This window comes from Eucalyptus grandis, chromosome 4, assembly GCF_016545825.1.
Source record: "Eucalyptus grandis isolate ANBG69807.140 chromosome 4, ASM1654582v1, whole genome shotgun sequence".
NCBI lineage: Eukaryota > Viridiplantae > Streptophyta > Magnoliopsida > Myrtales > Myrtaceae > Eucalyptus > Eucalyptus grandis.
In genome coordinates this window covers 10425971-10441189 of record NC_052615.1, presented here as the reverse complement: position 1 = coordinate 10441189, position 15219 = coordinate 10425971, and the positions used below count along the sequence as shown (strand labels likewise).

Genomic DNA, 15219 nt, shown 5'->3' with positions numbered 1-15219 from the left:
CTGATATTCGCATGAAATACTTTTTTTCTCCTTAATTAAGACAATTGATTTTAAAATTAGAAGCAAGAAAATAGACGTTTCCTGTTATATCCTCTAAAGCCCGCTCAAAATCGCTCTCTCCCTCTCCCTCTGCTCTCTCTCTCTCTCTTCGCTGTCCGTCAACCCAACCGAATCATCGTACAACACAACATCGCAACTGCCATAACACGTCTTTCTCTCTCCTCTCTCTCTCTCTCTACGATGGGCGACATGGCAACCCTCCGCCGTCCCCTCCCCGCCGCCGCCCCCCTCGTCGTCGTCGTCGTCGTCCTCCTCTCAGCCGCCGTGGCGTCCGGCGACGACTCCTCCGCCATGGCCGACCTCCGGGCCGGCATGTCCCCCGCCCCGTCCGGCTGGTCGTCCTCCACCCCGTACTGCAAGTGGGACGGCGTCAACTGCGACTCCTCCTCCCGCGTCACCGCCATCAACCTCGCCTCCCGGTCCCTCGCCGGGACCCTCCCCGCCGACCTCTCCTCCCTCTCCCGCCTCAAGACCCTGTCCCTCCAGAAGAACGCCTTCTCCGGCCCCGTCCCCAGCCTCGCCAACCTCGCCTCCCTGCAGGAAGTCTACCTCGACGTCAACAATTTCACCAGCGTGCCCTCCGGGGCCTTCGCCGGGCTCACCAGCTTGCAGACCTTGAGCCTGAGCAACAATTTCAACCTCGACCCGTGGGCGATCCCCTCCGAGCTGAACCAGTCCACGGCCCTCGTCACGTTCTACGCCGGCAACGCCAACGTGGTGGGGTCCCTGCCCGATTTCTTCGGCTCCTTCCCGAGCCTCCAGAGCCTCCGGCTGTCGTACAATAACCTCACCGGGCCCCTCCCGCCGTCGTTCGCCGGATCCGGGATTCAGAACCTGTGGCTCAACAACCAGGCACAGGGCTTGTCAGGTACCATTGATGTTTTGTCTAGCATGCCCGAGTTGTCTCAGGTCTGGTTGCACAAGAATAGCTTCGCCGGTCCGATCCCGGACCTGTCGAAATGCGAGAGCTTGTTTGACCTTCAGCTTCGCGACAACGATCTCACCGGCGTCGTGCCTGCTAATTTGATGTCGTTGCCTAGCTTAAAGAACGTGTCTTTGGACAACAATAAGTTGCAGGGCCCTGTCCCCGATAACCCCAACAAGATCCAGTTTACTTATGACGGTACTAATAGCTTTTGTAACACTGCGCCGGGCCCTTGCTCTTCGCAAGTCACTACCTTGCTGGAGATCGCAGGCGCGCTGGGTTATCCGGCGACGCTGGCTGATTCTTGGGAAGGGAACGATGCTTGTCAAGGGTGGAGTTTCATTACTTGTCAGGGGAAGAATGTAACGTCGGTGAATTTCTCCAAGCAGCATTTCGCCGGGACAATCTCGCCCGCGTTCGCCAATCTCACGTCCTTGAGGAGTTTGTTGCTGAGTGATAATGATTTGACCGGTTCTATACCGGATGGTTTGGCCAAGTTGCCTCAGCTTCAGGTCCTTGATGTTTCGAACAATAATCTCTCTGGGGCAGTGCCAGTGTTCCCAGCTTCAGTGAAATTTACTAGCACGGGCAATCCTTTGCTCGGAAAATCTTCGAGCTCTGGGAGTGGGGGAGCTTCTGGGTCCAATTCAACTCCGGGAAGTTCATCGAGTGCATCGAATGGTTCTTCTGTCTCAGCTGGTTTGATTGTGGCTATCGTTTTGTCTGCTTTAGTATTTTTAGCGATACTTCTGTTTGTGTTATACAGATGCTGTTATGCCAAAAGGAAAAATGCAGGGATCGGGCAGGGCGAAAATTTAGAAAATGGAAAAGAAGTAGCAAAGATAAATGGGATGAATGGGCATGGTGGTGTTCAAAGTGAGATGCATAGCCAAGGTAGTGGCGACCTTCCTGTCTTCGATGGTGGAAACGTCGCCATTTCAATCGATGTCCTCAGACAAGTAACGGATGATTTCAGCGAGGGCAATGTATTAGGCAGGGGAGGTTTTGGTGTTGTCTACGAGGGAGAACTGCACGATGGGACCATGATTGCCGTTAAGAGGATGGAATCTGCAGCTCTAGGAAACAAAGGATTGCATGAGTTCCAATCTGAACTTGCAGTGCTTACTAAGGTCAGGCATAGGCATCTGGTTGCTCTTCTTGGATATTGTATCAACGGTAATGAACGGCTGTTGGTATATGAGCATATGCCGCAGGGCACACTGGCGCAGCATCTGTTTGAGTGGGAAGTGATGGGCTACTCACCCCTTACATGGAAGCAGAGAGTTACAATAGCTCTGGATGTCGCGAGAGGTGTGGAATACTTACACAGCTTGGCTCAACAGAGTTTTATCCACAGGGACTTGAAACCATCCAACATACTTCTTGGGGATGACATGAGGGCGAAAGTTGCAGATTTTGGGTTGGTTAAAAATGCTCCCGATGGCAAGTACTCTCTCGAGACTCGTTTGGCTGGAACATTCGGCTACCTAGCTCCTGAATATGCTGGTAAGTAGAGCTTCAATGCTTCTTGTTTCGGTTTTATCTTTTGTAACTTGCTTATGATACGGCTGCACTTTCTTGAACTCGAGCAATCTAGATAGCCCCAAAGAGTAGGATTGAATTGTCTGAGAATGGGTGTCATTAGGTCAAGTTGATGTCTTTTTGAAACTTGTTATGATACATTGTCTCTTCTTACGAAGAGAGGAAAGAAATAGAGGAAGATACACCTGAAAGCGCAAAACGCTCTTTGTATTCTTTAACTCTTTGGAAGTCCTCTGTTCTGATCGGGACACTCGTGAATGCTCACGGCATTCACGCATTCACGCATTCCCTTGGCTGGAGATTGATGCATGACCATGATCTCCTACCTATGTTCTGTGTCATCGGATATGTGGATAGAGGCCTGCTTCTAGTTTATTGTGTCGGTATTATAGGTTTTGCTGGCTGAATAATCCAGGATGTGTAAATGCTAACACTGGAGAAATTTTTCTTCGCCAGTTAAGAGTACAATTTCGATTATATTCTCCACTACTCTGTTTTGGGCATTCTCTGTACACCCATTTATTCATTTGCTTGGATTGTGTGCCTTGGAAGTTGCGTTTGATATGCTTTCTCCATTGGTGAACAGCGACCGGCAGGGTAACCACCAAGGTAGACATTTATGCATTTGGAGTTGTTCTAATGGAGATACTCACGGGCAGAAAGGCATTAGATGATTCTATGCCAGATGACAGGGCTCATTTGGTGACATGGTTCCGCAGAGTCTTAATCAACAAAGAAAACATCCCAAAAGCCATAGACCGAACTTTTAACCCCGACGACGACACCTTGAGAGCATCTGCAAAGTGGCCGAGCTGGCAGGTCATTGCACTGCCCGTGAACCCTTCCAAAGACCCGATATGGGCCATGCAGTCAACGTTTTGAGCCCTCTTGTAGAGCAGTGGAAGCCTTCTTCCCAGGAGGAAGAGGACAACTACGGCATTGACCTCCACATGAGCCTCCCTCAAGCTCTAGAAAGATGGCAGGCGGATGAAGATACTTCCACAATGTTCAACGGTGCGTCCTCCTCCCAAACCCAGGCAAGCATCCCTCCAAAACCTGGATACTTTGCGGACACATTCAATTCCACGGATTGCAGGTGAGGGGGGCAAAAAGCAAAGGCTTCCCAGCTTCTTAGTCCAGCGTCTTACCGAGGATTAATTGTGCTTCTGTCATATATTCATTCGCTTAATCAGTCTTCTCAGAGTCTCCTGATGATTTATACTGCTCAAGCCGAGCAGATAGAGGCTACTTCTTAGGTTCTCTCGTTCTTTGATCTGTTATTCTTTTCTCTGTCGTCCGTTCTTTCATATCTTCACTTGTTCAGATTCTTTCACGCAGAGCATAGATTTTGCGGTGGTCAAGTAAAGGGGTGTTACACCAAGTTGAGAAGGGTAGATCTGTGTATGATAGTTCCTTCACATTGTAAAGAAAAGAGAAATGTGACTGCTTTCACTTGAATGTAGTGATGAGTTGAGAATATTCCCTTTCTTCCTTTTCCTAGGAATGGTCACATTGATTTTCCTTTTCCTCATGTATCCATTGAGCTTCCTTTGTGAAAAGCATCATGCCCGGGTCCTTTTGAGATGATTTACCTTGTAGTTTTGTGTATGATTTTTCCTTTACATTGTCAAAAAAGAGAAAGGTGACTGCTTTCACTTGAATGTAGGAATGGGTGGAGAAATATTTCCCTTTTTCCTTTTCCTATAAATGATCACATTGATTTCCCTTTCCTCGTGTACCCTTTGAACTTTCCCTTGTGAAAAGTATAATGCCCCCTGGTCCTTTTAAGATGATTCCCCAATCCAGCCTGTGCAACATGTATTAGGTGGATGCTGAGTAGGCTACTCTGTATATGTTAGAAAAGAGACACTGACCAAAAGCTTGATGAGAGAGAGAGAAAGAGAGAGAGATTGGCTGGGTTGGGTTGGACTCTTCGACTGAAATCACATGTTAGGAAGATGCACGAGTTGAGGCCACGCTGGGTTGGTGGCAGCATGGGATCTTTTCGCTGAACATGATTTCGGCTGTCGTGCACATGCTGTGGGGCCCTCCCCTGTTCCTTCTTGATTTCAGTTTGAAAAGAGGCAATTCACGAGATGAGTTGATGCTTTCGGTATTTAAATTGCTAAAAGTCGGTGAATTTTATTCTTCCTCTTTTCATGTTCTTTCACCTTTTTGGTTGAGGCGTGAGAGGACCGGAGTTAAGTTAAACCAAATAACGCAATCGTTTCGCATTAAAGTTTCCATCTACCTGTCAGCGTCGTGTAATCTGACAATGACATAAAACCAGAAAAACTTTTAAGTCCCAGTCTTACTCTTACGAGAGGTGACATTGACAGGCCAAAAATACTAAAAATATCTTAAACTTATTATATTGATATTTTATTTTTAAATTTCTAGGTCAATTTAACCCTTAATTTTTTCACATTTAACCAATTACTTGAGGTAACTTTTGGCTAAGAATCGCTGGCTCAAATAATTTTTAATTAATTTTTCTTTCTTTTTTCCTTTCCTTTCATTTGGGCTAACAAGGGTTGTCGGATCACTTACAAAAATGAATTAATGAGAAATATTTTCATGATCATTGAAATGAAAATGATTAAATATAAATTATTGTCAACAATGAAAATATTTTTCAATAGCTAATTATTTTAAGCGACATGAGCAAGTATTTTCTGAAAAATATCTTTTCAAATTATCCATTTTTCACGAAACAATCGAAATCTAAGTAACAAACCTCTATTGCCACCAATTATTCGTAGGGCCGGATGATATATGTTTCCATAGATTGCATCACTTGTCTCCAATACTAATTCGACATCATGGACCACAATATAGATTATCAAAATTAACACAGTTTTCCCTTTGCTTATAAGTAAAAGTCATTGCACGTCAACATTGAGAATGATAGGGAATAAACTTTCAAAAATTCTACACAATGCTTATTATGACACATTTACCTCAAATATTTTTTGTCACAAAAAATTCTAAACTTGTACCCACGAGGCACATCTACTCACCAAAAACCTTAAACATATATTTGCACAACACATTTACCTCAAATATTTTTTGTCACAAAAATTCTAAACTTGTACCCATGAGGCACATCTACTCACCAAAACCTTAAACATATATCTGTACAACACATTTACCTCAAAATTTAGGTTAAATATGTCACATGAGTATAAGTTTGGGATTTTAATGTCATAAAAAATAATTTGGGAAACATGTGTCACACAGATATAAGTTTGAAATTTTTTATGTTTAAAAAAGAAGTTTAGGATAAATATATCACGTGGGTATAAGTGGGTTTTAGAAATGTTTGGAGTAAATATGTACAGTGATTTTTATTTTTTTTTAGAGTTTTTGGTGGCCTTTTCGTAGAAAGACATGTACTATCTCTTTTAGTACTTTCTCTCAAGCCATTTGTTCTTTAGCATTGGTGATATTATCTCTTTATGTCTACGGATATTATTCTTTTGCTAGTTCAATGCTAATTTCAAGATTTTTTTTTCCAAAATAAGATGGCGAATATTATTTTCTTACAGACGTAAACAATGTAAAAGATAAGTTTTTTTTTTAAAAAAAAATTTCCCTGCAATTAACTCTAACGTGAATAATTTAATCGGCTCATTGAATAACAAATCCTACGTGCCAGATAAGATGAACGAAAATTTCAACTTCGTCCGTCATCCATTGTGTTTTCGATCCTCGTAGAAATATCTCATATACTAAGTTTAAAGCTAAACAAATCCCGTCATATATCGATTTATTGGAATAATATTTCCCTGTCGTCATATGTCTGGATCCTTCCATGTTAACTGTATCTTCATGGCGAGAAACAAGGGAGAAAAAGAAAACTAGGGCTTCATCAGAGGGCGATGAACGGTGAGAATAATAGGAATAGGAATGGCTTCTACTGCTTCCAACATGCGTCGCGAAGGATTGTGTCGAAAGCATTGACCAGGGAGCGGGTGTACAGCTCGGAGTCTATGAAGCCTTGCTCAGCTCCCACAGCTACTCTTAGATTTCCCGCATAGCTGAAGATCGTTATGCGGAGACTCTGCAAAAGTTAAATGCAAGAAGGTATTTCATGCGTTCATTACATTATCGTCTGCGAAGATGAAGGCCACTCAGGATTACTCTAGTCGTTATGTGATATGGTAAACAAGACAAATCGAATTTTGAATTCGACAGTTCTGTCCACTTTTACGGATGGCATAGGAGCCTAATTGTTGCAGATGCTCTGTTCCATTATCATGTGTACGTGATAGAAACGTTCGTCTTTAGACCCTGTATGTGTCCCGGATGTCGCCTTCTAATTAATATTTTGGAAGAAGATGCATGTAGGGACTTGAAAAATGTGTCCTAGTACCAAAACTTTAGACGTACCAACCAAGCATTGGTAATTTTATGCGCTTGGGTCCAAAATCAATGTCCTCCGGACATGTGTCCTAGTACCAAAAATGTGTCGCCTTCTAATTAATTTTATGCGCTTGGGTACTAGATAAATACCTCCGGTGTGCCGGCAACGGTGTAGTACATGCCTTTAACAGGATGATTAGCCAGGGACAATTTCTCCACTGGCCCCATAACGTTGGAGATGACCATGCTCGAGTTTCTCAATGTCCTGCTGATGTGCTTTGCTACTGCCTGCAAGCACGAGCAAACAAGAGCGCATTCATATCAACTTTGTAAATCAGACTTAGCATATTTAGTATTTCTGATTAATTTTATCGTCCCACATGCACAGACCTCTGCGTTTCTGCATTTCTTCATGATCCCAAGTAGCTTCCCTGTGAGGATTACACCGAAGGAGCTCCGTTTCCTCTTGATCACCTCATGAGCTTCGTGGACAAACTTCAAAGGATCAGAGAACTGAGAATCGCTCGGTTTCACTTTCGGTATTGGCACATGCAAGAATGCAAAATTGTTTCCCCATGGTGACTCGGAATTAGGTCGGACCATGTCTCTCACTGACTTGTAATCTCGCAAATTCCTCGTATTTAGCAACACCAGTGCTGTCGAGTTGGTGCTCAGATTTGAGTTTGTGCTCGCTCTTTGCATGTACATTCGAGTCGCCAAGAAGATTGTTCCCATAATCACATCGTTGACGGTCTGTTTTATTAAAGAAAAAATTCAAGTGAAACTGACTGATGATATGTTAGTTTTTTGGCCTCGAACTCGTTGCGTGAGCGATTGATTCGAAGCCCTAGGAGTATCAATCGATTTCTGTATGGTAAAAGAGTAAATATACCTACAATTTCAACTTGACAGCAGTTCAAGAAATAATGTTGCATGTGGATCGTCGGATGCTACTAAAGAGTTTTTCATTTGAGGTTGATTCCCGTCCACTCATGTGATGTTGATATGTATCTCCCTCAAATGTCTTATCATTCTTGTTAAATGTGAATAAATTCGAAGAATAATTTAATGTTGGATCTACTAATATCCCTTTATTGTATTAATTGTCATGGAAAAGGCAAGGAAACGCTCAATATGTTGACCTGATTTTAAAAGAGACATAATCTAAAGCTGAAAAAAGCAAGTGAACTAATCACTTTAATAAATATTTAGGTTAATATCATGGAAAACCCTAAACTGATGCATCTCTAACAATTTACTACTCAACTAATTTTTTTTTACTATTAAAAATTCCAAACTGATACACTTGTGATAAATTTACTATTTATTACTTTGTATTAAATTTAAATTTTATTGTCAAATTATTAAGCCGGATTACACATAGTAATTGAAGGGTCTATCAATTTAAGGTTTTATCTTCGTTTGTTACATGTATACTAGTTTAAGGGTTTTTTGTGCAATACAGAAACTTTTTTTTTGTCTATCCTACTTTACTCCAACTCTAACTCTCACTTTCATACTTTTGCTTTGCTTCATTGTAGGGTATGAGAGTCGGAATTCACATGTGAAATTTGTCACAAATGTACTGGTTTAGGCTTTTTTGTGTTAAAAAAATTAGTCTTGGGTAAATTTGTAACGGGTGTATCAATTTTGAGTTTTTTGTGGTTAAAAAATTAATTTGAGGTAAATTTGTCATAAAATGTAGTAGTTTGGATTTTTTTGTGATATCAGTCCTAAATATTTTGTTTGATTGGTGGGTTTGTTTTAGAAAAATCAATGGTGTATCTAGACATTTATATTTAAAATCATGTAAATAAATGCCAAAATTATCTTTGGAAGAAGAATAACTAGCTTTCTAGAACTACGAATATTTTACAAATAAGTAAGAAAAAAATAATACTTTTCAGCTAATTATGTGAAGGCGATCATTATAATGCAAAAGATTATAGACGAAAGTGTACCTTAAAAAGTAAAATGCTAAAAGATCGAGAAATGCTTATGTGATGCAAGAAGTGAGTTAATATAGTCTTCAAAATGATATTTCTTACCACTCGAAGGCGGGACTTGATCTCTTTGATGCGATCCAACGAGAACGTGACTGTCGACACCAAAAATGGCTGGAAGCTCTCCGACCCACACCGAATTGGTGACAAATCGTCCTCGATACAAGTGCTTTTGAAGACGCTCCAACCGAAATCTTTTACAGTGTTGACCAGTGGTGAAAAACATCTGCTAACTACCTTCCGAAGTCCAATTTTTCTGTCATCTTTATTGGCTGAGCTGAAGTTACTGACCGAGGGAAAGGTTATTGGAAGAGAAGGATTGTCAGCTCTTTGAAGGCAAGACAAGAGAGCACCTACAAGAGAATAGCCATCACCAAGCGCATGGTGAAGCTTGAAAATTAGGGTTCCTTGTGCTTCACTGGTTGGACACTTGATAATATGTATTTCCCACAATGGTTGGCCTTGCGGAAATGGTTGCATGGCTATTTGTGAAATGTAAGTTTTGAGGAAACTATCATTCTCGGATGGAGATGATGAGCCCTTTGGAAAGGAAAACTGGGGACGTGCACATGGTTTTCCACATTCACTTCCACCTTCTTCCACTTTCTTGCTCCCTTCTTTCCCATCACCTATCCAAGAGAAAAAGAAAACAAAATAATATCTGAGTATGTTCAGTGAGTTGGGGTTTATTCATTCGAGATATCTGACCAAGCACGCATTCACATTATAAACACTAATTACTCATATATCAATCCTACCAATGGTGAATATCTATGCATAGGGCGCACAGACACATACCATGATAGAAGAGAAGCGAGGGTTTATTGGGAGGAAAACATCTTTGATCAGCGCCGTAGCTTGGGAGTCATCAATCGGAATTTCTGATTCCAATATACCAAGAATAGAAACCGACATCACTTTACTGTTGAAGTACTCTCCTGTAGGGCTCACTGGCTCAAGGCCATCATCCTCTTTTATCAACTCCATTGGACAGGACTTGCAATAATCCCAATCTAAACGTAACAGGTTGAGAATCTATAGAGAAGTCTATGAAAGAATCGGATATCCTTGGCATACATACATATATATATGTGTGTGTGTGTGTGTGTGTGTGTGTGTGTGTGTGAGTGCGCGTGCGTGTCCGTAGGTGATTTTTACGTTTCTGGCCATCCATGTGACTTCGTGTACCGAGTTGTCGGCGAATATGGGGATTAGGTGGGATAATAAAGTGTTGTTGCAACATGTAGGTAGCTACACTTGGGACGTCATCCGCTGGAAAAAAGTCATAAGACAGAGATTTTCTAACGATCTAGTTCGATCCACGTTGGCCCAAATTTGTATTCAAACAAGTAGCCATCTAGAAATAAATTGTTAATTACCAATCGGTTGATATTACATCTCCTATCGGATGGGAGACTTTCGGGTGTGACGCTTTTTTTCAAGCGCTTGAGGCTCTTCAATCGTCGGATTTGCTATGGTGCACACATTTGTGCTTGACAAATATGTGTTAAGATTGATGGGAGCAAATGCCCGACTCACTTTTTGAATTATAAAAAATGTTTTGTTAGCAAGTGGCCTTGTGAAACTTATCAAACATGCAAAGGAGAAATTCCTTTTTTAGATTGTTGATTGTGTATATCATGAGGATAGTCAATGCATAGCGTCCTTACCTCTCTGTTTTGAGTCCTCCAAGCAGAAACCTATCTGTAAGAGCTGGTTCCCAGTTTTTGGAACCAGTAACTTTCCTTTCCAAGCTTGTTCCAGTATCGACCCATGAACCAGCCTTTTTTTATTTTATTTTTCTGTTTCGTTTTTATTTATTTAATTGCTCAAATGGTTTGTATAAGCAAATCTCATTCAAGCCATGAAACTTAACATAAAGAAGTGGCAGAAGAAAGGGAATACAAGACGACGAAGTGAGGCATGTTTTGAGAAAATTGAACAAATTTGGATGAAAATTGCGACAATGTTTGACCATTTCTGTATATTCAAGTAAAAGGGGGTGTCCCCAGCCCACAAGGCTTGTTGCCACGTGAGGGTTGGTTGCAAGGCACGCATGGGATTGATGTCAATGAACTAATAGTATTCTGCTTCCTTTTGCAAGCGTGTAGAGTAAGCACAAGTCGTGCTTCAGGCCGATGCTTAGTAAAGAGATCAAGAAGATATAGAACACCGCAGAAAAGTGTTGATCTTGGTCTGCAAGTTCACCGGAGTTCATCAGTGACTAATGTTGCTGATAGATCTTCTTCAACAGTTGTGGGAAGTGAGACAACCGAGAACTAGAAAGAAATATGTCTGAGATAATTTAGGGTTGGTTTTGAACAGTTTAAAGTCGGTGTCCACGCATAAAACTGAAAATTGAATTGATCCTTGAGTGAATTAGCCAAGTAATATCAGTCTGGTTCGGTTCCCAGGTTGAACTGGCCTGATTGCTCAATCCCAGTTCTCTCCTTCCTCTTCTTGTCCTCTTCATGCTTTATATGCAAGTTACACTACGAGGACTGCATACCTGCTCTCCGCCGATGACGAGCTCCCACCCAATCAATTCTGCTTCGTTCTCCCCAAGCCCAAGCTTTAGCAGCGGCTCATGGCGTCGGGCATGGCAGCTCGCTCTCAAGGCCAGTCTCGCGCTGCAAAAGGTCACGAAGCAGGGTGGGGACCACAGACGGAGGAATACCTAGATCTCTCCATCTTTGAGGTGCATCTCGACGGCAGAGCTCGTAGTGATGACGGCAATGTCTGATACGGGAGCGAAGAGTTCAACGTCGAGAAGAGCTTCGCCATCAATGGAAAGGCAGTCGGGGGGCATGAGCCTTTCTCGATTAGGGTCCGAGAGGAAGATGCAGATCATCTACGATGATTTGTTCGTTTAGGATGAAGTCGAGCACTTCCCATGAAATCCAAAGATAGTTTCTACTTTTAGATTAGGAAGTTTTTTTCTTCTTATTTTTAAACTTTAATTTTCGGATTGACTCGTGACCGGTTTATTTTCCCAAACCAAGCAAAAGATAACGAAAAATGTTTTTCAGTAAAAATTTTCCTACAAACCAATAGAGTTTCCACATCTTCATAAGAAACCACAGAACAATGTAGAAAACTACCTGTAAATTGGTTTTATCAATTGTCTATTCCATTTATTTTATTGTCTTCATATGGAGTTCCTAGACCACATTAAATTCATCATAAATATGAGAATAACTAAGTCAGGAAGGATCAAAGAGAGAAGATCTGGTGCCAAACTAATAGGACGCTCAAACATAACAAACTAGAGAGTAAGAGCACGAAAGAAAAATCGACACAAGGTTTATGTTCACCCTTAAACTAAATCTATATTCAGTAGATGATTTTTTTATATCTAGCAACTCACATTGCTCTGTTACAAATTTCAATCAAAATAGGAAGAAATTATATATATATATATATATATATATATATATATATATATATATATATATATATCAAGTCCAAACAACCAATAAAATATAGCTCAAATTATAAAGTCTACTGGTGGTTATAGCAATAGAGAGTATAAACTACATCTCAACACATACTCAGAAAACCGTCATACCTTCAAATAAACAAGGTACCAAGTTTAAGCAATCAGAAAAGCAGTGAGATAATTCCGGCACCAACTTTTGATCGTCACGCTCATAAGCCATGTTTTATAAAATTCCCCAAATAGTGGTCCACAACATGAGTAATGAGATAAGAAACTAGAAACAGCTACGGCGTCCAAGATCAAAATTCGCTAAACGGAATGAGACATTTGTAGGATAAGTCCCATCATCCTTCTCTTTCTATAGATGTGGATTTTCAGCTTTTACTGTTGACTTGACCCGAAATTACTTGAATGAAAGCCCTCCAAATCTGGGGAAGGTTGGAAGAACCATCAGCCACTTCGGCAGAATGCTTTTATTGTTGACTTGACCCGAAGTTACATGAATGAAAGCCTCCAAATCTTGGGACGGTCGGACGAACCATCAGCCACTTCGGCAGCTATTCTGCTTGCCATTATGCCTGCAAAAAAGCTACCATTTAAAAGAGCATACTCAAAGCACGAAACACCAACAGTAGCAGCAGATTTTGTCATTCCCAGAGACAATCTTGAATCAAAAGGATGATTTTTTCCGAAGGTTTTGCCCGGAAAACAGTATTTGCAGGTAAGGAAAACATGATCACATAAGTCAAAAAAGTAGTAACACTAGTTATTCTCGTACGCCATATTAAAGACGTAACAAGTATACTTCAATATTAAAAAAGAAATCATGTGATTCCATCTAAAGGCATAATTCGCAAGAAAAAGGGTATCAAAGCTCAAGCAGTGTCTACGTAACTTCAATAAACTTAGGGGATTCTGCCAATATATACCGCTTCTACTTTCTGCACGATAAACATTATATCCAAAAAATGAAGTTAAAAAAAAAAAAAACTGCCAATTCACAAAGGCAGCTTTAGTCAAGGTGTTCAACTTAAGGGATTCTGCCAATAATTCCCAATTCTACTTTCTACATAATAAACATTAACTCCAAAACCTAAAAACAAAACGAACCTTTCAATCCTTGAGTAGAGGTGCTCAACTCTCCAAGAGTTACCATCTTCCTCCACCAGAGATAATCTCCGTGTTCCCACTCCAACGCCAAAGTAATGCTTCTGTCATCCTTTATTGAATGAGGGAAACTTTACTGGAAGAGAAGGACCGTCAACTTTTTGAAGGCAAGACACGAGAGAACCCAAAAGAGAATAGCCGAAGGGCATGGTGAATCTTGAAAATTGGGGTTCCTTATGCTTCACTGGTTGGACACCTGATAATATGTATTTCCCACAATGTTTGGCCTTGTGGAATTGCTTGCATTGCTATTTGTGAAATGTTACTTTTGAGGAAGTCAATTCTTGGATGGAGATGATGAACCCTTTGGAGAGGAAAAACCGGGGACGTTCCACATTCACTTCCACTTTTTTCCATTTGCTTCCTCCTTTCCCATCATCTATCCAAGACAAAAGAAAACCAAAATAATATCCAAGTATGTGGGGATAAGGACACCACAAGTGCTATAACTTTCATATGATACTTACTTGAGTGCTATAATTTTTTTTTTTTTTTATCATTTGAGTACCATAACTTTCAATCGATTATTTGAATGCCATAAATTTTTAAAGATGTATACCCTAGCGTTGGAAATTTGATGTGGCATGACAGTTGTGGTGAGCATTTTTAAAAAGTAATGGCATTCCAATGATTAATTGAAAAGTTATACGATAACAAGTGATTAGAAAAAAAGAAGTTATGGTACTCATGTGATCGAAAAAAAGTTGTGATACTCAACTGAACGTTATACAAAAGTTATGGCATTTGTGATATCCTTTTCCCAAGTATGTGCAGTGAATTGGGGTTTCTTCATTCAAAATATGTGATCATGCACATAGTCACCTGATAATATTCCCTTTAGGACAATACTTCAACAGTAAAGTGTTGTCGGTTCTATTCTTGGCATTCTAGAATTCGAAATTCCAATCGATGACTCCCAAACTATGTGGCTGATCTAAGTCCACATTCACTTCCACCTTCTTCCATTTTCTTCCTCCCTTCTTTCCCATCAAATATCCTAGACAAAAGAAAACCAAAATAGTATTTAAGTATGTGCAGTGAATTAGGGTTTATTTTATTCAAGATATGTGTTCATGCACGCATTACACTTGACAAACACTAGTTACCCATATATCAATCCCATCAATGGTTAATATACATGCATAGAGTACACACATACATACCATGATCGAAGAGAAGCATGGATTGATTAAGAGGAAAACATCTTTGATCAGCGACGTAGTTTGGGAGTCATCGATTGGAATTTCGGATTCCAAAATGCCAAGAAAAGAAAGCCATAACGCTTTGCCGTTGAAGTATAGACCCAAAGGGGTCACTGGCTCAAGGCCATCATACTCTTTTTTCAACTCCATTGGACAGGATTTGTAATATTCCCTTCTCTTTTCTACTCAATTGGACAGGACTTGTAATATTCCCTATCTAAGAGTGTTGAGGATCTATAAAGAAGTTTACGAAAGAATTGGATAAGATCGACAGATACATGCCCATAGATGGTTCTTTATGTTTTCTGGCCATCCTTGTGACTTTGTGTACCATGACTCTCCGTACAGTACAGGAATTAGTTGGGATAATAAAGAGTTGGTAGTTATAAGTAGCTATACGTTGTACATGTTTTATATAAATGTGAAACAGGTGCACCAAAAAAAATCATAAAGACAGTTTTTCTAAACACAATTCACTCCATGTTGATCGAGGCGAGTACTCAAAAGGATAGCCAT

General features: G+C 40.7%; 1 protein-coding gene, 1 long non-coding RNA gene and 1 pseudogene across 2 annotated transcripts; 1 reads left to right on the top strand and 2 right to left on the bottom strand.

Annotated features, from left to right (window-relative positions):
* Nucleotides 1-129: 129 nt before the first annotated feature.
* LOC120292436 lies at nucleotides 130-3808 on the top strand (annotated as a pseudogene).
* A 2493-nt stretch (nucleotides 3809-6301) lies between these two features.
* Nucleotides 6302-9983, bottom strand: LOC104455996 (O-acyltransferase WSD1). The gene is made up of 5 exons (XM_010070683.3): nucleotides 9694-9983; nucleotides 8941-9524; nucleotides 7283-7645; nucleotides 7043-7180; nucleotides 6302-6590 (listed from the first exon to the last, which is right to left on the bottom strand). Exons 2-5 carry the CDS (start codon nucleotides 9373-9375, stop codon nucleotides 6444-6446), a joined length of 1083 nt encoding a protein of 360 aa, XP_010068985.2. The 5' UTR covers nucleotides 9376-9524; nucleotides 9694-9983; the 3' UTR covers nucleotides 6302-6443.
* A 2529-nt stretch (nucleotides 9984-12512) lies between these two features.
* LOC120292447 lies at nucleotides 12513-14890 on the bottom strand. The gene is made up of 3 exons (XR_005550270.1): nucleotides 14665-14890; nucleotides 13445-14498; nucleotides 12513-12912 (listed from the first exon to the last, which is right to left on the bottom strand). It is a non-coding gene; the product is annotated as an uncharacterized LOC120292447 (long non-coding RNA).
* Between the last annotated feature and the right edge of the window lie 329 nt (nucleotides 14891-15219).